Source organism: Lolium rigidum, chromosome 3 (assembly GCF_022539505.1).
Source record: "Lolium rigidum isolate FL_2022 chromosome 3, APGP_CSIRO_Lrig_0.1, whole genome shotgun sequence".
In the NCBI taxonomy this organism is placed as follows: Eukaryota; Viridiplantae; Streptophyta; class Magnoliopsida; order Poales; family Poaceae; genus Lolium; species Lolium rigidum.
In genome coordinates, this window is record NC_061510.1 from 297,181,375 (window position 1) to 297,204,095 (window position 22,721).

Sequence of the window (22,721 nt, forward strand, 5' to 3'; positions counted from 1 at the left end):
TTTTATTTTGAAGTCGGAGCTGCAGCTTCGTACAAGTTTGACCAGGCCACTGATGTAGTAAACAGGAAAGTAGGAGATCCGAAACATTGAAATGGTATTAGCAGTCTTATGATCAAAGTAGTTCCAAACCACAATATGTTCAACGTAGCGAGCACACATAGCACGAACCTACCTAATCTAACACAGAGCTCCCAGGAATCCAAGCCAATTAGCTCACTACAGTCTACAAGGCACCGTACGCACTACCCATTGTCCATTTCGTCAGTCGGCGGAGCAAACAGCTGTTACACGGGCAAAGGCGCAACGAATCGACCTAGCACACGCATATATTGACAGTACCTGGGGGGCTTGGCGGTGAGGCGGGGTCGCCGGCGAGGGCACCACAAGCTCTGGGTAGCAGCTACTACGGAAAATGGTCGCAATGCGGGTGGCGGGAAGGAGGAGGGGGAGAGAGAAATAGGCGGAGATGGAGAGGCGGCGGCGACGGCGACGGGGCGGAGAAACCAACGACGCCGCGCCGACGGAGGGTGGTGGTCAGTGGTGGCTGGCTGGAGCGGTGCTGGGCTTTTTGTCGGGCTCGCGGGAGTTTAGAGATCTCCGCTGATCTGCAGAAGCTGCAGCTGGGCCCCGATCCTCTCTCGGTTTCTCCGTCCGTGTCTTTTTTCGTCTTCCCGCTGAATCTCGGCCAGCTTGTCTTACATGCGTGTCGGAGCAAAGTCTGGCAGGAAAGTTACTTGAAAATCAGGATTCCCCTGGGAATTCTAGTGAGGTTTCTCTCTTTCTGCCTCCTTTCTCTGTCAGGAAACATGAGCCGTCTAAATTTATTTGGATCCAAACATCTCTTTGCTGTTCCTAGGCTTTGGATCCAAAAAGATGTCAAATTCTTCTAATTCGGATACATCTTCCCTGTTGTTGTTCTCAAATTTCTCTGAATTTGGATGTACGTACATAGCCATTATTAGTGTCTAGATATATAAATTTAAACAAAACTAAGACATCATTTCCGGAAAGAGCACGTACTTTGCTTGCTCTTGCCATGCCGCTCTCTAGCGTTCTCCTCCCCAACCCCCATGTCTCCTTGTCACTGTTGTAATCATGCCTTTGAGCCACTTTTGAATGAAAATTCAGGTGGAGAACCTCTCTCCCTAGTGGAACTTCCAAAATATGGCTTCAATTTTGTTTTCTATTTGTTGTAACAAAATGGTGGGTTCTTTATTGGAAATCTATGTGGAAAGCTTGTTGGACAAAAAGAAAACAACATGAATAGATCCGGTCGAGCTTCACAGAACTAGAATACAACTAACATCCTTCGTGCACACCGGAGCAATTACCTCGCAAAATCATGACATGAACCGTTCTAACGTTTCATTACATTTCCAATTTATTTTACGGAATACTTATTTTGGCTTTTTTTTATGATTCACTCACACGGACATCGAGTATGGCAATGTAACTTAAGACTTTTTCATTATCCTAATTTTTTGTTGGTTCTGCCATGGTTTGATGTCAGGGGCGGCGCTACAGGTGGGCCATACCGGGCCGTGGCCCACCCTTTTTTCTAACATTTTCTCAGGATTTAGCATGAATTCGGCCCACCAGAGGTAGATATTCCGTTTTTGGCCCAGTCTCTGTAGTACAATATTGAAATGGCCTAGTCTTGAGTTTGGCCCATGCTCCGCCACTGTTTGATGTTGACATTACACAAGCTAACACAATAAATAGACATCTCCCTCCTCGGTGAGATATTGCATGACTTATTGTTGTTAGTTTTCTATAACAAAAGTTCAACCTACTTGAGGCCTCCAAATTAATCCTCGTCATCATAAGGGCATGACACCATTGGGTACATGTGCTTATCATGAACCACCGCTAACTCCAAACCAACCAAAGTCATGCATCATTACCATCTTATAGATGCTACTAATTACTAACCAGAATTTAGACCGTGCCATTATGTGTAGGATTTCTTATATATTAAATTAAGCTAATTGATGTTGCACTATTGCAGAAGTGCGAACTATCATTAGTTGTGCCTTTTTAGCAAGAGTCGACATATATGGCCATGGATAAATGGCTACATGGATCTCTTATACAAATTAATAACAAAATGGATGAAAATTTTCACTTTGTTGGAGGATTTGCTTGATTTTTTTAAATGGAGGATTTGCTTGTCATGGATGTTATCACTTGATTGGAGACTCGATGTAGCGACTTTAGCAAGGATAGAATGATAATGCAACATGGACGAAGGCATTTATTTTAGATCTGGCCTTTGGTATGTACTTTCATGTGTTTATTTGATTTATTTTCCAAAAATTCACATAATGAGATTTTCTTTTCTTTTTATCAAAAAAACATTATCGGATTTGTACTATCTAGTGCGAGTACAACACACGTAGACACAAGACTACCACTGAAATATTACACTGACCAAGCTGACACAAAAAAAAACCAGTACAAGTACTCTCATCGAGCAAAACCCACTGACATCTTCATCAATTATACTTGTAACTGAAACCTTTGTTGCAATTAGACGAACCATGCACCTTTTCTTGCATGGGCAGGTGAAGATTTTGGATGGGAAATATAAGGATAAGAAAAGGCTCCTTGCCATTTGAAGGGGTAGATTATCACCAACAATTTTGGTCCACGTAATAATAGTCAGGTTTACCTTGATGAACATCGACATGGATGATATCATGTAAGTCTCCCCTAAGGAGAACATGATGATGAAATGGAAAGGGAGGTTTTTGAAACGTAACTAAAAAAATTCCGATCTCCTTATGGCTTGCCATTGTTTTATTATAAGGATGATATTATGGCCCTTTTAGTGGATTTTCAAAATGCAAGGTTCTCACTCTATACGCGACAAAGATTCAATAGTATAGGCCCACATGTCCTTTAATTAAATCTAAGTTTAGGTGTCCTTTTCTGCATCAAGCTAATGTGGGATGATAGTTTTTTTTTCCTTTTATGGAGATCTCGTGTTGATAATCCTTTTTGAGGCTAAACAGTGGGCTTCCATACTGTAATTTTTTTTATATTTTGTTTATAAAGGTTAAAGAGGTCTACAAAAAGGAAAATTTGCTTGAGAGGAGCAAACAAATGAGTGTGGCGGTTAAAGTTAACAATGATATATGTTCATACTTTCAATCAAAGAATGGTGTTTGACAATGTGATCATCTATCACCGATGTTTTTTTAGCATTGTGGTAGATATATTAGCTATCCTAATTAACAGAGAAAAAGAAGAACGAATGATTAGTGTTGTCATCCCACATTTAATTAATAATGAAGGTTTATCCATTTTTCAATATGTGGAAGATATAAATAAAATTATGAAACATGATCTAGATAAAGCTGTAAATCTAAAACGTCTTTTGACTATGTTTGAATAACTCTTCGTGTTAAAGGTTAATTTTCTAAGAATGATCTTTATTGTTCCGAGGCAGTTAAAGAGCGGCAATATGCTTGCGTTAAATTTTTGGTTATGGAGTAGGATCTTGTCCCTTGAAATACCATGGCATCGCAATACATTCTAAGAAACCTAAAAACAAGGATTATCAAAGTATTGAGGATATATCTAAAAAAACAACTAGTTGGAGAAGCCAAAATGTTATCATATGGTGGAATTTTAACTCTTTATTAATTCAGTATTGTAATCCTATTATTATGGTGTCCCTTTTTGGCAATTTTAGAAGGAGTGCGCAAATATTGGGGTTTTTTCGTTGTAGATTTTTATAGCATTTTGGCCAACATAAAGAATTTTACATACCAACTAAGTGGGGTATTTTCTATATGCCAAAAGATTACGAGGGTGTGCTCATACATATCCATGGTTTGAAAAACAAATAACTCCATATTTAAATGGAAATTACATTTATTTACGGATGATGGGGTTTGGCTGCTCTTACTTCAGAACAAATATAGTGATAAACCATTATCTTTTTTTGGGATAAACAAGGAGATTTCCACTTTTGGAAGGGACTTACGCGAGTCAAAGAATATTTTCTTCAATTTAGCTAGTTTAAGGTAGTTGCGAGAGCATTTTCTTCTTGGAAGAAAGTGGTTAGATCAGAGAAAAAGATATTATTGACTCTTTAATATTACCAGGGTCATACATGATGCCTCTCTTTTAGAGACCTTGCCTTATAATGCTGAGTTTTGCGCACTATAGTTGGTCACCACTTGCATGATTGGCATGAAATAGTTACCAAGGTGCCAAATGACAATAATCGATGATGTGTTTGGATTGGATCTAAGGATGTCTTACAAGCGCTAGTATGTACTATGTTGTATTTGACTCTAAACTATAGTTCCAGTCGTAAAATTGATGTTGCCGTGTCATTCTTACACCGTTACACGGGATAGCTTGTCTAAGTGAAACTAGTAGGGGAATCCACGATGAAACTTTTATTTTTAGAATGAGACTGCACAACACTTAACCTTTTATTGTCCAATGGTGAGAGTCACATGGTATGCTACTTATTCTACTTTTAATATTAATCAACCTGGAAGCATGTATTTTTTTGGGTCTTGGTTACATGGTGGTGGCAAGTCTCTTCTTTCTCTAATTTTTGAGGGAACCACATCACTTGATATTTTTGTCACAACTATTTGGTTTCTGACGAAAAGAAAGTGGTATGCTTCTCCAGATGTTGCTCTTATGTATCAATTGGTTGTGGTCATGGGATATCCTATAACATAATCAACACCAAGAAAGAAAAAATGGAAATCGGCCCAAAAGGCTGGAGTTATTGGCTAGGGAGTTTTTGTCCTTATCCAGACAACGTGCATTGCATAGGCTTTTTTATTAATCAAAACCCCGACTAAGAAGTATTAATGATGGTCTACCACAACTTGCAGCCTGTCCACATCACCACATAATAATAGCCATGTGATCATGATTTTCAGCTATATTTGTCCATCTATGGCTATTGTCTGCATTTTTCACCCTTTAGTATGTATGCGCCCAATAAAAAAACTTGTGGACAAATTAAATAATCAGAATATAGATGTATTTGAATATTTTGTTTTCTCTATTTCCAAATACATTTTTACACCATATCATTGTATATTAGCTATATGTTTCTACAACAAAATTATTGAGAATTACCGCTACAACGACGCTGTGTATTCTTCTAGTTTATTTTATTGACTAGCCCCAATAGTTTGGTTTTGTGTGGTCTCTCGCCGTTTCTGTTAGTCTTATTTTTATTCAAGGTGTGCGTTAGGAATAAATTTAGTCTATGTATATCGTGGTGTAGAAGCCGGAGCTAATAAAATCTTCTATTTTCCAAAAAAAAAGATGACATAAATCAGGAACAGCGCCAGTCCTGGACAAGACAACAATGCATCAACGATCATGAGGTTGTACAATCATTTTCGCAGCACTTGATCTTGCCAAATAAGACGTTTTTCAGAGATATATATTGATAAATTTTTATGTGTGAGAAAATGCGGGTTTTTTTCTTCTTTGAGTAGTATGTGTGTTTTTGTGGCAAACCAGTGAAAATGTTTTAAGGCGTTTTAATGTTAGCAATATCATCCTTAAAATAATGTGAGCAACATCCTTATGCAGCATATAAGTTTGACTGGAAATACTAAAATTTGAAGTTTCAGCCATCAAAATGTATTATATTCCCTTCAACCTCCACAAACCAACCTTCCACCCAACAAACCCATATCACACTGTACAAACCCTCCTAACACGTCGCAACGATGCAATGCACCAACTTAAAGAAGACACGCATGCACAGCAACCATGCCGACGCCAAGACCCTTCCTTCCCCTGCTCCTCCTGGTCACCATCTTCGTCGCCAATGCCGCCGCCGACGCCACAGCATGGCAGCTGGAGCCCGCCCAGCCGACGCCCCCCGCCGCGCTGGCCGGCGAGTGGCGTCTCCTCCACGCCAACATCGGCGTCTCGGCCATGCACATGCAGCTGCTCCCGGAGGACTTCGTCCTTATGTTCGACCGCACCGACACCGGACCCTCCAACATCTCCCTCTCCGACCCGGGGCCGTGCGCCGCCGCGGCTGCCGTGCCAAACGCAACCGCCGCCCCCGCCGACTGCACTGCGCACTCGGTGCTCCTCGACCTCCGGTCCAACGCGCTGCACCCGTACCCGCTCGCCACCAACCCCTGGTGCTCCTCCGCCGCGCTGCTCCCCAACGGCACGCTCCTCCAGACCGGCGGCTTCTCCAACGGCGACCGCATCGCGCGCCTCTTCTCCCCGACGACCGGCTGGGTTGACCTCCCGGACTTCCTGGCCGCCCGCCGGTGGTACGCCACCGACATCCTCCTCGCCGACGGGCGCGTCCTCATCCTCGGCGGCAGGCGGCAGTTCAACTTCGAGTTCTTCCCGCACGACGTCGATGCCACGCCGCCGTTGACCTTCTTCCCGTTCTTGGATGAGACCACGGAGGTGGACGCCGAGAACAACCTCTACCCGTTCCTCCACCTCCTCCCCGACGGCACCGTCTTCGCCTTCGCCAACGACCGTGCCGTCGTCTTCGACCCATACAACCGCGCCCCGCTCCGCCGCCTCCCCACGATCCCCGGCGGCGTGCCGCGGAACTACCCGTCCTCCGGCTCGTCCGTACTCCTACCGCTCCTCCCGGAGTACCCGACCCACGCCGAGGTGCTCGTCTGCGGTGGCGCGCCGCGCGGCTCGTACCAGCTCGCGCTGAGGAACGGCACGTTCCTGCCGGCCGAACGGACATGCGGCCGCATCGCGCCGACGGATGCAAACCCGGTGTGGGCCATGGAGGAGATGCCGCTGCCACGGATCATGGGCGACATGGTGCTGCTCCCGACGGGCGACGTGCTCATCGTGAACGGCGCGGCGGCGGGGACGGCGGGGTGGGAGCTCGGGCGGGAGCCGGTGATGTACCCGGTGCTCTACAGGACGGACACGCAGATCGGCGCGCGGTTCGAGGTGCTCGCCGCCTCCACCGTCCCGAGGATGTACCACTCGTCGGCGACGCTGGACACGTACGGCCGGGTGCTCGTCGGCGGGAGCAACCCGCACATCGGCTACGTGTTCTTCAACGTGACGTACCCGACGGAGCTGAGCCTGGAGGCGTTCCTGCCCCCTTACCTGGACGCGCGGCTCGATGCCGTGCGGCCGCGGGTGCTGGCCGCGCCTTCGGAGGTCGGGTACGGGGAGACGACGGCTGTACGGTTCGAGGTGCCCGGCGGCGCGCTGGCGGGAGGGGGACCCGAGGATCAGGTGGTGCGCGTGACCGCGGTGGCGCCGGCGTTCGCGACGCATTCGTTCGGGATGAACCAGAGAGTAGTGGGGCTGTCCGTGGCGAGGGTGTCGCAGCTGGACATCGGGGTGTACGAGGTGGAGGTGGCGGCGCCGCCGTCGCCCGGGGTGGCGCCGCCGGGGTACTACCTCTGGTTCGTGGTGCACGCCGGCGTGCCCAGCAGCGCGGCGTGGGTGCGCTTGCGACCGCTCGGTGCAGCGACATGAAGAAAGATATCTATGTGAAAGACCATTCTTTCCATGAGCAAGATGGGACGAGCTAGGAGGAAGGCTTCATCATTTTGCATGTTAACGTAGGACGGAAACTGGTTTAATTAGTTTGGACGCAAAATTTACCAACTTATTTATTCATCAGATGACGTAAACGGCGATAAATCTGTTCCGTTTCTTCTTTGCTGCTGATGACCTGATGTTCAGTCATACAATCATTGCCAGTTCGATTAAATTATTTTTTTGAATTTGTGATGTATGTATTATGTAATCAGGATCACTGGCAAAACAATACTCTCAAGTTCGCAAATAAGTGGGTATAAGTGACATTTTGGATATAACCATCATTATATTTCAATAGAACGATAAAAAAAGGTGGAGTCTGGACCGGCAAAATTTAGGATATTTGAGCGGTACTAGTTTATAGGGCTGAAGTATACATATGTGAAATGTATAGGAACATAAGCAATTTTATCATTGAAAATGTTTAAGCCCGAAACATCCACATACAAAAAAAAAAAGCACAGTTAAGTGGCAAAGTATGATATAGAAAAAAAAAACCTATGAATCTAGGACCAAGTCATCAGTTTTTAGAACCAACACACTCAAGAAGAAAACTACACACAATAATAACAAATACTTAAAATCAGTAATTTGGTTTCCATGAGCTCCATCCCCACCCCACCGGCAACCTTGTGTACTAGTGCATGCTTTTACTCAATCATATGGAATATGATAATACTGCCAAAAAAAGAAGCATGAAAAAATACGAGGTAGGGGAGCATCATTGATGATAATAAGGCGGCAATCTGAGAAGGAGATTGCACTTGGAGGAATGGAAGTGCCTACGATCTGAGAAGGAGTCTTCGGAAGTTTATTTAGATAAAAAAATTATGAATATTGACCTTGCAAGTTGTGCATTTGAGGGTGGACATACATGTACACTTTTTTTTTGAAAACAACAATATGCCTTATTGATTCATTAAAAACAAACCAATTAATTGAAATACTTGAAATAGATACCACCAATAAATACCAGTAAAACTTGCATCAAGGCATCAAGAAAGAAGAAGAAAACATAAAAAGATGAGCCATGAGAACAAAGGGATCCATGGAGCCGACCCTGATTACTCCATGAAGATAATATAGTTAGAAAAGCATTATTTCTTGTGGCGGAGCTTGTCAGGAAATCTGGGGGGCAACCTAGAAAAAATTATGATCTGGTGGGGCAAAAAGCTCAATAAAATCTACTATAAGCCTTATACAGTTTTTTTCTTCACTAATTTTCTAAAAGTTTGGGGAGGGGGTGGCCCCCTGGCTTCTACATAGCTACGCCAGTGTTCCTTACCATGCCATCTCCAATCCCGACATGACTTTAAATGATTTTTAAAACACATATTTGTGTAAGTTGTCACTAGATATTATAAAAATGCTATTATTTTTTCTCTTTTTGAAGGATTAACGAACTATTAATGATTGTAAGTTAATAACTCAAGTTCCAACTTGCATACATGTCTCATCTATCACATTGTGATATCATTGGTTCAACATAATTTTACAAAAATTGAGGATTCCGGAATTTTAGTTTGTAGGATTTCAAATCACGATAACTTTTCTTATACTCTCGTGGAATATTTATATCTGCTTTGAGACAATATTAAGTGTTTGTCAATCCATGCTTCTTGCAAATCAAAGTTGTTTATTTCTATACGTATTTCCATTGGTATCCATAGTTTTAGCTTGAGAATTGTTATATTTTCTCTAGAGTGGAGGATAGCCCGTTGCCTATGTATGGATTGAGGATGGCGTCGATATTGTGTTGCATTTTCTAATTTAAACTAATTACACAAGTATCGAAGGAAAAAACAAAATGGATCACTAGCTCACCTAGTTGCAAATAGAGATAACATTGAACACATATGACACACATATCCTATTACTGGACCAACATCCATATCGGTTGAACAAACCCCATGCTACCATCTCCAAGTGGCTGCACCCATACTCCAAAAGCACTTTCCACACACTAAAGTGATGGCCACATACAAATCCAATGCCTAGCAATATATATGACCTGCATAAAAAAATATGACACTAACATTGTTATAAACCCAGAACATAAGACACAAATCCATACCCGAATTTGAACTTTTATCTCCCGTACTACCAGAAGTCCGCTCCCAAACACATCTGATATACTAGTCGACGAAGATAAATTTAAGGCAGCATGCACACTTTGCCACACCAAAAATGCAAAAGGACATGTTATAATACCCGTGATCATATAAATAACACATTTTGCACCATTTGAACTATCACGAGCCAATTTATCTTTTGTTGGAATTACTCCTTTACATACGCCAGACAAAGATTTTTGATTTAAAATGGGTCCATGAGTTTCCAAATGAATATCCAATGATAATTCTGCTTTTCACCAAATCAACATATATGGAATTGACTGAAAACACCCCCGACTCGTGCAATTTCTAGTGGAACACATCTGGTTCATGTGACATGTTAACCTAATGTTCAACGGAACCCCGCCCAACTCATCTGTCGCAGAAGCATGTTTATATTCTATTCCCTCCGATCTCTTTTAATTGACTCGAATTTAGTACAAATTTGTAATAAATTTGAGTCAATTAAAAAACTCGAAGGGATTACAATGTTATGGAAAGATGGTACTGCTCATTGCTCATTAAGAGGAATCACTCATAGTCTGGTCTTCCAAAACGAATTGGTATAGTCCCTGAATTTAAACGTCCTTGAAAAAAAAAAACCCCTTAGTCGTGTGTAACCTTTTAAGCAAAAGTATTGATGTGGAAATGTTATTTCATTGAAGCTCTTGCCTACTCCCTCGGTCCATGAAAAAAGGTGGACGCCTAGGTTTTCCAATGCATTTTTTTCGAAATGGAGATGAAGCTCCAGCCTCTGTATTAAAGTAATGCATATGGTTTTTATTTAAACTTTATTCAACATGGATTTGTTAAGGTCATACACCATAAAATCCGAAGACACCACTCAACACCTAAAAACGCGACAATGGGTGAAGTAACATGTCGCCCTAAAAACAGAAACAACCACCCACCAAGTAAATACCGGGGACATCCCTGAGTCACCTTATGGCGAAAATAGGAGCTCACAACCGGTTTAGTAGACCTTTGGCGACCTCTCTTCAGAAGTCGTCAGCACCTTCTAACCGATGATCCATCTTCTGGGCAGAGATCCGCTTAGCCCTTGTTAGGCCTATTGTCGATGCCGCCATTCATGGAAGATTTGACGTGCGTAGCACCTGCCGAACAGGCATGACTCAGCGTAGCCTCTGACAGCTAGGGATGACTCAATCGTAGCCTCTGTCAGCCATGCATGACTTGACATCTCCTCCTCCTCGAGCCTCTGTCATCTAGCGATGCTCCACAAATGATGCTCCCAAGAGAGAAAACGACACCACAGTGCCCACCATCGTCCGGTATGGAAGACCAGATCGTACCCAGAGCAGCAAGAGTAGGTTGATAGTCATTGCTTAGCGATGCGTTCATGAAGGTAACGATGCAGAACGCCGCCATCGCCCACCAATCAGTTTGGTTTTCACCGGCAACTATGTCTCCTCGACTCGCATCCGAGACTAGAAGATGGATCTCGCGATCCGACAACCCAACCTCATGCCGACGACCTCGGGTGAAGGAGATGGCCACCACCACCATGCCTGGAGTTGCTGCCCCGTGCTCCTCATGACGCAGGAGAATCCCAGGAGAGCCACTACCGTAGACGGAGTATTGATAGGAGACCAGCATGCGAAGCCCGCCTAGGCCCGCCAAGCCGCCGTCGCCCGACAGCCGCCACATAGCAGCGCATCCTGGTCGTCGCCATCCTGCCACTGCCATCTTGCAGGAGGCCTAGCCGGCCTCGCCATGTTCTCCGGTCAACAATCGAGGTAGGGCTGCCACGCCACCAGACTTTGCCCGACAATGCCTAGGGCGGCGGCAGGGACGGAGAACACATGGGCGGGGACCATCAAGGGGTGCCACCGGTGGCCGTTCAGGTGTGGTGCCGCCGCGCGAGGCGAGAGGAGTCGGGGCGGGGAGAGATGTTCGTTATTGGTACTCAGATTTGTAACTTTGCATTGGAAATCTTTCATCCATCATCTCTCCTCTCTTTAATTCGCCCATCTTTAATGAGCTAAGTGCATAGAAAATAGGCTATGTGTAAAATGTTATTGAGCTTGATTCTCGTGCAATGAGAGAAGTATTTTTTCTAAAAAAGAGAAATACACTATTTTATGGTTAATTCTGAAGCTTTTATTTCTTGATAGAGAAAGTACGTCTTTCTTTTTTTTAACATAGAAAGTTCGTCTTCCTTATTTAGCAGATTGAATAGTCATTTCTAAGCTGGCACTTACGCATTCAGCACATAGGGATTTACTTTCGTCTCTCATCGGATAGTTCTTATTCAACGTAACACACATATATGATACTACCATTTCCCAAATATAAGACATTTTGGAAGTTCAACCTCAACTTCTCAAACGTTTTATATTTTACAACAGAGGTTCTAGTTTTTAATTCTAGCATAACTAGTATTTCCTCAGTCTCAAAGCATAGCATGTTCTTAAATTTTATTGGTTAATAATTTTCAATTTTACTATAATTTTTACTCATGATATAATCATAAAATTTATATTAACATATACAAAATAAAAGAGATTTGTAAGAGGAATATACCGATACCATTTATACATTATAAACTTATATAATTTGATATATATAAGTGGTTAAAGTCGTGCCTCAAACTGTAGTTTGTATTTTGAGACGTGAGAGTATAGTATATTCTAAATGAGACCAATGGTTAGGAGGGTAGTGCCCCCAAATCATCATAGTTCGAATTATAGGTTTGTCATTTTGATGTCTCATAAAGATGGAATATTCAGTGGGAGGCGATATTTTCATCGATGGCGAGACGTTTCTGGCGTCTTTATCAACCTCTAGACCATCCGGATCATCAGTTTTTTGAACTCTGTCTCTTGGAGGTTCTCATAGGGTAGGATGTGTGTGTTTATAGGGGTGAATGTATGTGCATAGTTGTAAACGTCTACATCTGTAAAAAAAATATCTTAATTAAAATACACAACAAGATAAAAGATTCCTTTCACCACATTTGATCTCACATCTGCCTAGAATCTATAATATCTTCAATATTTGAACAGTTCTAAATTTAAGAACATACACTTTTTTAGGGATTAAGCACATACACTTAAGCTCTCCTTCACATCCACCGAAGTGGGGAAAAAAAGGAGACGGAGCCAGAAAAAATGAGCAAAGAAGAGAGAGGAATGCGCCACCGCGGCCAACCGTGGTGACCTCGCCGCCGGCGAGGCCTGCCTCCCCGTGCCCATGGAGGCCGCCGCCGACGCCCTCGACATCCTCAGCAAGCTACAGTTCCTCGGCTTCTGCTCCGGTATCAAGATCCCCGACCCCGCATCTTCCCGCCCCTCCGAGGTGTTCGACGCCGTCCTCGCCGCGTTCCTGCGCGAGGTCTACCCCGGCAAGCGCGACGCGCGCCCGCTCCCGGCGACCCTAGGCGACGGGCGTCGCGTCGACCTCCTCCGCCTCTTCGCCGCCGTCCAGGCAGGCGGCGGCTACGCGTCGTGCTCCGCCGGCGCCTGGGCCGCCGCCGCCGAATCCGCAGCCCTCGCCGCGCCCGTGAAGATACTCTACGCCAAGTACCTCGGCGCGCTAGATCGCTGGATCCAGAGGCTCTTGGAAGCTCAGCCGCCGTCGGAGAAGAAGGAAGAGCCGTCCCTGTACTGCAATGGGAGGGGGCAGCAGGATGTGGTGTTAAAGAGGAAGAGGGAGGACATGGCCGGGATGCTGGAATGGGTGAGGGGGCTCGCCGAGAGCGTCTCGGAGGAGGACGCCATAGCTGCCGGATTGGCGGATGAATACTTCCCGGTGGCGTTGGCGGTGCGCGAGGCGGTGTCCAGGAAGAGGGCTCGCCGCGCAAGCGTGACAAATGACACACTCTTGCAGGTGATTCCGATACCTTTGATGAACTTGCCGAAGATGCTTGCCATCTTGATATTGAATCTTTTAAAATATAAGTAACTATACTGGGTGTTAGATTACTCATCGTAACATTGAATCATTGCAAAGCCTGGAGCATTGAAACTATTCACATGTTTACTCATGTACAATTAGTAAATGGTAATGTGTGTTGCACCGCGTGGCACTGCTTCTAAGTGATAGCGAGACACTTCAGTTTTGTAGTCAGAACAGGACACTTATGATCATTGTAGTCTATTCACTCCTTCATGCCAAAGTTACAAAGTATCATTGTTTGTTCATTCGTGCCTCAGGCTTCGCTAGTCATTAAATCATGCATTAAGGCAACTTATTTGCTTGACCAGTTTTTAAACCCTGCAAATGAACAGTTGCCATTCCTTCTCTTTCTAATTTTGTTGGTGCTGGTTGGATGGTAGTACACAAGCATTTAGTTTTTTGTATGAAACTAACTACTTAACTTTTCATTTTTGGCTGTATAGTAGTATATGGATAGAGCGAAATGCGTAAAACTTGTTCCATTGCCATCTCGACAAGTTAGAACTTCTTGAGGGTTATGTGTATGCTAGCAAAGGGTAAAATCTGGCCTAACCCTCCTTATGTATTACACTGTAGACAAGTGAAAACAATAGTACTCGCTCCGTCCCATGAAACATGTCTTAACTTTGTCTAAATTTGGATGTATCTAGACGCTAAATACATTAATTCATTCTTAGATCAAAAAATCCTTAAAAATGGGCTCACTACCTGATGTTTGACCCATGAATCATCAGAATGATGAACACTAAGTGAGTAATTGATAAAAGCCAGAAATCTAAAAGGGCAGCCCGGTGCATGAAGCTCCCGCTTTGCGCGGGTCCGGGGAAGGGTTGGACCACATTGGGTCATTGTACGCAGCCTTTCCTTGCATTTTTTTTGCAAGAGGCTGTTTCCACAACTTGAACCCGTGACCTCCTGGTCACGACGCAACAGCTTTATCACTGCGCCAAGGCTCTCCTTCATAAAAGGCAAAAAAATCTAAATAAGTATTTTTTTCCGTATTTAGAGGTTGATCTCATCTATATTTTTAACAATCGTCGTTGGGTTGACATATATTTTGATGGCCTGATGAATATGGAAACTGAGAACTTATCCTTCTCTTGAACAAATCTTTGACCACTCACACACACACATACAAGCCTTAGCAACCTTGCTGCCTACCTGATGATTGTTGCATAACAGTTGAAGTGGGAGGTGGGAGGCTCTGTTCCGGGTATTGCTTGTTAGGTGCTCTGGTTGCTGGAGGGGGTCAGAAGGGAGAGATATATAGAGTGGAGGGTTTAGAAATGATTTATTTGCTTTATTTCTTTAAACACGATAGTCCTCTTTAACTAGAGCTACGAAATCGTATCTTTCTATCTAAACCAATCCAAAATTAGCTGAACCAACCGAGAGGGCTTGCTTCCTTCGGCTACAATTGGTGTTGCTCCACATGAAAATATTCTGATTGTGATCGCATATGCATAGCATTACTCCAGAGGATGATTTGATACATTTCTCATTCGTATTGCTGAACTATTCTTTTTCTGCTGCTGCAGGAAGTGGGTTGCAAGTGCTGTGGGAGTATCACCAGTGCCAAAATAGATGTCCAATGTACTAAAAAGCTTCTAGTGCAGCATGCTGGTTCAGATACTAATAAGCTGACAAAAGTTGTTGAAAATATGAACGGGTCCTCAATGGTCATAGAAGAGGAGAGCGATTTGAATGGACAATGGAAACACGAGTGCAAGAAGCAGCTAAGCTCGTCTGATGGTTGGCATTTTACACCAGTTGGCCCCAGTTATCAAGCACATGTGCCACAGTGGACGAATATTCTGCCTGAAAATTATGGTGATCCAGAAACCTTGAAATGGTTGGGCACAAAACTCTGGCCTCTGGAAAATGAGAACAAAATAGCACCATTTTACCGTGACCCAATTGGCAAAGGCAGAGAAGATATTTGCAGCTGCAATTTTCCACGATCAGTAGAATGTGTTAGGTTTCATATTGCAGAAAGGCGGCTTCAGCTGAGACGTGAACTTGGTTCTGCTTTCTACGTGTGGGGATTTGATCGTATGGGTGAGGAAATTGCACTTTCTTGGACAGATGAAGAGGAGGCAAATTTCAAGGCTGTAATGCAAATGTATGCTCCATCTCCAGGAAGGAATTTATGGAACCGTCTCCACTTATCCTTTCGCTTAAAGCGAAAGAAAGAACTCGTGAGCTATTATTTTAATTGTTTTCTTCTTAGACGGAGGTGCTACCAGAATAGGATTACACCAAAGAAGATAGATAGTGATGACGAGGAAGAGACAGAATTCAGATTTTTGGGCAACCGTCTGGGACAAAGTGCGACCAAGTACGACAGTACCAAGCACACCATTTGCATTCAAAGTACACACTGCATGGATCTTGATCAGTAGTTGCTGACCACATTCTAGGTTGCTGGTTGAAGCTTGCTAATTCTCAGTTTTCTCCTTGTTTAGAAATCAGATTGAATGCTTCCATTCATTGATTTTGTCATACCCATGACATTGCATGTGAGTTGCTGCGAGTCATGAGTTAGAGCTTGGAACAGTTTGCTACTATTTTGGAGCCTGACCAGCAGTCGAAGTTTTGACGGTTATCTGTCAGCACCCACATGGACAAATTTCCAAGCGAAAAGTGCACTGGTACAACAGCATTTTCACCAATGCTTTTTTGGAAGGTATCATCATGTGTACCTGTTTTGTTTATTCTTTGTGGGTTAACTTGTACACTATCCGGTAGGCATAATCACCAGTAGCATGGTCTAGCCCCTCTCTGTTGTATTTCACTAGTGATGGAGTAGAAAGTGCATGGGTATATGTAGAGGTTAGTCTTCTCAAATGGATGATGCAGATGTTCTTTGTATAATCAGCATGTGTACTGTTTTTCTTTGTGACGTTTGTTGGTTCGGCACTTCAAGAATTTGCTTGGTTTAGTAGTCTTTGTTCTACCTGTTTGGTCCATAAGAGTCTTCCATCACCTAGTATGGTGTGGTTTCTGGTTTGGTGCCTTCATGGCTGCTCTTCTAAAACTACTATTTGGACCTAAGTTCAGTTCTACTTCTGTTGGCTTATTCCATCGTGTATTGCATATTTCAGTTAATAGGTTTTTTTTTTGTTTTGTTTTTGAAAACAAGTTCAAAGTGAGGACCATCCCTCTTTTTCTGATTTTTATTTATTTATTTGTGTTGTTTCTTGAATAGGATTGTTAGCAAAAAAGGTCAATCCTGTAACGGAACCCTTTCTGATTTATTTCTGTTTCACCTGTAGCTTCATGGATAATTGTTTTTTATTTATTTCACAGAATAATCTCGAAAGTAAGGATCTATTTTCATTTTAGGGTTATGTTTTCATCTTTTATTCTCATGTTTCTTGCACGAAATTTTGTTATCAACATAATCCTTTTCTTTTAATTTCTATTTCTATTACAGTTTCCAGATTTCTTTTTCCAAATATAATGCGAAAATTCCTTTTGGATAATGGGCACCGGTGCTTCATTGTATTAAAAAATTCGAAAATAATATTTATATATTTCAAAAAATTATGTAACAAAATTCTAAAAGTAGCTAATGATGTATTCCACTAAAATTACAAATGTTTTGTTTTCTGAACTACACAAAAATGATAAAGTCTGAATTTTTTGGAGATTTGAATCACTATACTCAGATCCACATATTTGTTATTTTTGTGCAGCTCAAAATACGCATTATTTCCAGTTGAAAATTTACATGTTTGTGGGATACAATATTGGCTACATCATGATTTTTTTTCAGATTTTTTTGAAACTTAGAAATATAATTTTAATTACTTTTCTGAAAAGTGATCACTGGTGGTCATGTGCACCAAATCTCTTCCATGTATCTCTAATGATAATACACTTCTTCCCTGATATATTCATGAGCTTGTGAGAAAACTGGTTCTAATAGTGTGCCAAAAGTTCAGCTCGGGAAATTGGAAAATATTCAAGGGTGTTAAATTATTGCTATAAGTAAATTAAAAACATGTGAATGATATTAAGATGAACTATAAAGAAATAAAATGCGCTCTTGGGAACAACAGATTCACCACTAGCACGCGTACCATGTTAATTAGAACTTAATGTGCTAGTTACAATATGTTAGTGAAGTGAGGAGAGGCCCGATCGTAAGCATTGTTTCAGACCTCTCATAACCACTACCTCGTCCCTTCACATGTCGCGCTGGTCCAATAATTAAGGGTCTCCATGTGGCTATGGTCACAAGCTCTTGTACCTCTTACTGCTCGTTAAGACCTGACTAAAAGAGGCGGTGGATTGTTGTCACTTGTACGCCCACACACCTCCAACCACGTTAACGATGATTGCCTTCAATGCCCCTAATGGAAAAATATCGCATGGTCACAACATACAACATCACCAAAGACAACCACCACTTTCACAATATTGCAACTAATCAACATAAATCTTTATTTTGAATCATATAAGTGCTACCCCATGAACCAAGAGACTAGTCACATATAGATACAGTCATGATAATGAGATGAAAGGCGTATGAATGTACGCGTGAATACAAATGCAAATCCATAATCAAGTTCTGGATTACAACAAGATGAATGGAAGAATCGATGATGGCCGCGTGAATGATGATGGTGTTGATGGAGATTGATGCCGGTGCCCCCTTCTCCCAAGTCTGATTCTCTTCTTCCTTCAATGGTGTGATGGTGGTGTTGGTTAAGATCTATGGTGGCGGCACGGTGGCAGGGCTCCACCATACCAAGATGTTAATAAGATTGTTCATGGTGGCTAGGGTTCCCATCTCCTTTTATAGCCTCCCGCAGGTTGGTTTCGCGTTCCGGGTAATCCCTGCACCAGATATGCGTTCAGGTCTTCACAAATGTTATCGGTATGACAAAATGGTAAATTCTTGTCGGAAACGAGCCACAATGCATGTGGGCACTTGTAATGCGGCAAACTTGTTGACTTTGTGGTGATCCTTGTTGCTAAATGTGATAATTTGTCCATCTCTTAGAGGCTTTAAACAGGATAGGAAAATGATCAAATTTACCCATGCAACAAACATCAACTGGCGCTCTATAATAGGGAAGTTGGTCAATGTTCATTGGACTTCGCGGGTGCTGAGGAGCACCGGCTCCGTGAGCTGTCCCTTCCCCACAAGCACAACTCTGCCAACAGCTTGTTCCAACTTACAAAACGGCCCCTGCCAAATTGTTCAACCACCAAGAGGCCCATTCCACAGCTGAAAGTAAACACAAGGGGAGACACAGAGACGACTCCAAATCTCATCTCGTCTTCCCCGCCGCCGGCCGGCAACTCACCCAGCCAGCCCAGCCATGCCTCCCTCTCCGGCCCCCTCCGCCGCCGCAGCCGCTTCCCCCTCCGGATCCTCCCCGGCCTCCGCCTCCGCCGCCGCCGACCACACCACCCCGTCCTGGTGGGAGTCCGTCTCCCAGGCGCGCTCCCGCATCCTGGCCCTCGCCTCCATCCTCCCGCCCCAGGCCTCCCCGGACGTCGCCGCGCTCGCCGACTCCGACCGCCCCGCCCGCGCGCTCCTCCGCTCCGCCGCCGCCTACGACGCGCTCTCCGGGGCGCTCCGCGCCGGCGGCGGCGCCGACGACCCCGCCTGCAACTGGCTCTACGACACGCTCCACTCCCCGGACCCCGACCTCCGCCTCGCCGCGCTCGCCTTCCTCCCGCTCCTCTCCTCGCTCTACCTCCTCCGCCTCCCCTCCTCGCTCTCCGGCTTCGAGGCCGTCCTCCTCGCCCTCTACTCCTCCGAGGCCAAGAACCGCCAGGGGAAGCCCGTCCTCGTCCGGGTGCCCGACCTCTCCGTCCCCTCCCTCTACCACACTCCGCAGTCCACCCCCAGCTCCAAATCGCCCCGCCGGCCGCACCCGCCGCCGATCCCCCCTCCTCAGGCGAATGTGGTGGTCGGCGTGCTGTCCCCGCCGCTCGAGCCACAGGCGGCGGTCAAGTCCACCAAGCGCGCTGGGATCATCGGGGTCGCCTTTGAGGCCTACTACGCCAAGATCTCGCAGATGCCCCCCGCATCCAAGGTGGATGCTTGTAATGCCGTGGCGGCGTGGGCCGGGCAGTACTGCAGGTGCCGTTTTGAGCTTGACGAGGATGAGCTGCTGGAGGTAGAGGAGGTGGATTCAGCGGGGTCCATGTCGCCCTTGTCCACTGAGGCTGACAATGGGAACGGGAAGGTCTTGGAGGAGGAATTGGCCAAGATGCGTATCAACGGAGACAGCAATGGCCGGAATTGTGGTAAAGAGGAGGCAAGGGAGGCAAGGGTGCAGCTCCCGTGGGAGCTGCTGCAGCCAGTGATGAGGGTTCTTGGGCACTGCCTGCTCGCCCCACTCAACCCAGTGGAGGTGCGGGATGCGGCCGCAGAAGCTGTACGGGTTGTCTATGCCCGGGCATGTCATGACCTCGTGCCGCAGGCAATCTTGGCATCCCGGAGCCTTATCGAGCTCGACAAAAGCGCGCGCAAGGCTGCCAAGGCAGCAGCTATAGCGGCGTCGGGGATAATGGTAACGTCTGGCACATCTGGAAGCACTGCGTCGAGTTCCAGGCCAAGTTCCAAGCCAAACACACCGAGCAAGCAGCGTAAGCCTGACATGCTGCTCCTGTCCAAATGAGGTCAATAGTTCTGTATTTTGTTTGTGAAATTGGTTGTGGATGTGGTAAACTGTCTATCTCTGATCAGCTTGTCACTGAGATGTCGACAAAGCCTAGTATACCTTGCAATGCGGGGAGTTTGTCTGTTACGGCTCAAAAACTGCTGCTTTGGTATGTTGCCAACTCTGTATTGTATGTTGATGTGCCTTATGTACTTAATATTTTACTTGTTGCATATAGTTTACAAATCAATATATTTTGTTATTCTGCTTTGTGGGTTCGTGAGGAGATTCTGTTGGAATGAATATACTATCTTGACTGTTATTGTCGTAATGTCAATTTGATTCTCTTTGTCCATGTATTTTGTTTCAGTGTGTGGATGTTATGCATGCAAGTTGCAACTTAATTTTTGATTGATGTTGCTACTTGCTAGTCCTCTATGCATTCCAGGCGCATGGCTTATGATCTGAACTTGGTTCTGGTCCTCTATGTTTCTGCTTTCTTTTGAAGTGGATATCATCACAAATTCATAACAAGATCTGGTTTTTATGATGTCAGGATATACTAGGTAATGTTGGAGCATGTTATTCCATATAGTTCACAACTTGATCTTCGCGTATTGCATATGCAGATTGGAACCATTGGTTTAGTATGTTGCAAGGTCTGTATTTTATGTTAGTTGCCTTACGTTACTCGTTCCATTTAGTTTACAACTCAATCTTCACATATTGCATTTGGTGATTGCTGTAGTGTCTCCTTAATGGGCTTTTACTGTAGTGTCAATTTTAGTTTGTCTGTTCATGTATTTTATGGAGTGCATAGTATTTTGATGAAAATATGATTTTATTACAGTATTACTTCTGCTATTTGATGGAAGTAGCATACCACATTGTGGATTCATTTGTCCCAAAGTTTTCAAAGACATCCCCCACTTAGTGACTCGCATTATCATATAATCAAGTGTAAAGGTGATATTTTTACTGATAAATGGTGGACACTTAGTCACAACAAGAACTAGAAAAGTCATATTATCGTATAATCAAGTGTAAATGTGATATTTTTATTTTATTAAATAAAGCCGTACAAATTGGTAGAAGATTAGTTAAATTTAAAAAGTAGAGAAGGAAAGTCCTTGCTTTTCTGGAAGTTTTTTACTGTGAAATATTTGTTACATCTTACATGTTAATGGTCCCTAGATAGGAAGAGTGGTAAGTAAAATTAAGAAATGAGAACATCAAGATCCGGCCAATTTATTTTGTTAGCATGTCAGTATGGTGAAAGGAAGTTCTTTGGCTTCCTTTTATTTCTGCTGGGTTTCATATCTAGCCTAGCCCAACTTGCTTGGGATTGTTGTTGTTGTTGCATGTCAGTATGATGAAATGGACATTTTTGTATGCGAAGATGCATCAGATATACTGTATTCTCAATGCAATGCAATGTTGAATTCTCCTTTAGAAACAAGTGTTCTATTGTTTAGTAGGTGATGTTAGATTTACTGAAATATGAAGCTACTCCAGAGAATATCTGAACCTAGAAGGTTCGATTTTGGTGCAACATGAGCATTATGTTCGCTGGCATGAACTGGCTATGCTCTGATTTATCTTGTTTCATGAGCATTTCACAACTAGGTTGTAGGCATGCCAATATGTGTTGCTACCTCTCAGGGATCACTATAGTTCGAACATGCTGTGTGGGTTGCTTATGGTGGTGGTAAATCAGTGTGTATGTATCTGTTCTGATTGCATTCCACCGTGCAGTGTGTAAAACAGCTGTAGTCGTGGCTCAGCAAACCGCTGGCTTTACTGTTGAAAACTCGGTGTTTTATGTCAACTGGCCTTGAGTCGATATACATTACCATCCTATTTGTTGTTTGCTGATGAGAAAATGTTGAGATTAAGGATGTGTTCGGTTCCAGAACGAGGAGGAATGGAATGGAATGGTTCCGTTCCGAGGTCATGGGACGGTTCCGACCCCGTGTTCGGTTCAGAAAAAAACGAGGAATGGAATGGTTCCATATTGTGTTCGGTTGGAGGAATTGGGAACGGAACGGAATAGCCACAATCGTGCTTAAAATGCTAATAATTGTAATTAACAGGCTATTTTGGCTCAAAATATTTAAAAAAAAATTCCAAAATCAAATTACAGAGGTCAAATCTAAAATTACTTAGGCATAATCCCCAAAATTGGGGCCAAATGGCCCAAATCAGAGCCAGCCGTCGGAGGGCCCGTGGATGGAGGCGAGGAGCCAGCCGGAGGGCCCTGCACGCCGCCGCAGGCGCCAGCCGCCGGAGGGCCCTGCACGCCGCCGCTTGTGCCCGGGGCCAGCCGCCGGAGGGGGCCACGCTGCGCAGGTGCGGCATGGCGCGCGCGCGTCCCGGGCAGCGACGCGAGCGCGTGGCGGTCGCCGGCGGCGAGCGCGAGCGGGCGGTGGTCGTCGGCGTCCTCGTGGCCGCCCCGCCTCCCGGCTTGCTCGCGATGGTAGGTGCAGCACGCGCGCGCGCGTCCCGAGGCGGCGATGCG

At 44.5% G+C, this 22,721-nt stretch overlaps 3 protein-coding genes across 3 annotated transcripts; all 3 read left to right on the plus strand.

Moving 5' to 3' along the window:
- The first annotated feature begins 5,763 nt into the window (after positions 1-5,763).
- Positions 5,764-7,479, plus strand: LOC124696710 (aldehyde oxidase GLOX-like). Its single transcript, XM_047229395.1, has one exon. The coding sequence runs from the start codon at positions 5,764-5,766 to the stop codon at positions 7,477-7,479; it is 1,716 nt and encodes a 571-aa protein (XP_047085351.1).
- Positions 7,480-12,794: 5,315 nt separating this feature from the next.
- On the plus strand, positions 12,795-16,479 carry LOC124699717 (AT-rich interactive domain-containing protein 2-like). The gene is made up of 2 exons (XM_047231974.1): positions 12,795-13,508; positions 15,116-16,479. Exons 1-2 carry the CDS (start codon positions 12,873-12,875, stop codon positions 15,977-15,979), a joined length of 1,500 nt encoding a protein of 499 aa, XP_047087930.1. The 5' UTR covers positions 12,795-12,872; the 3' UTR covers positions 15,980-16,479.
- Positions 16,480-18,842: 2,363 nt separating this feature from the next.
- Positions 18,843-20,525, plus strand: LOC124699718. Its single transcript, XM_047231975.1, has one exon. It carries the CDS (start codon positions 18,911-18,913, stop codon positions 20,219-20,221), a length of 1,311 nt encoding a protein of 436 aa, XP_047087931.1. The 5' UTR covers positions 18,843-18,910; the 3' UTR covers positions 20,222-20,525.
- The last annotated feature ends 2,196 nt before the right edge of the window (positions 20,526-22,721 follow it).

Bases quoted from the DNA above. Each gene is read 5' to 3' on its own strand.
- LOC124699718 (XM_047231975.1), top strand. From the start codon at position 18,911: ATGCCTCCCTCTCCGGCCCCCTCCGCCGCCGCAGCCGCTTCCCCCTCC.
- LOC124696710 (XM_047229395.1), top strand. From the start codon at position 5,764: ATGCCGACGCCAAGACCCTTCCTTCCCCTGCTCCTCCTGGTCACCATC.
- LOC124699717 (XM_047231974.1), top strand. From the start codon at position 12,873: ATGGAGGCCGCCGCCGACGCCCTCGACATCCTCAGCAAGCTACAGTTC. The intron at 13,509-15,115 runs GTGATTCCGATA...CTGCTGCTGCAG, and splicing joins CAAATGACACACTCTTGCAG to GAAGTGGGTTGCAAGTGCTG.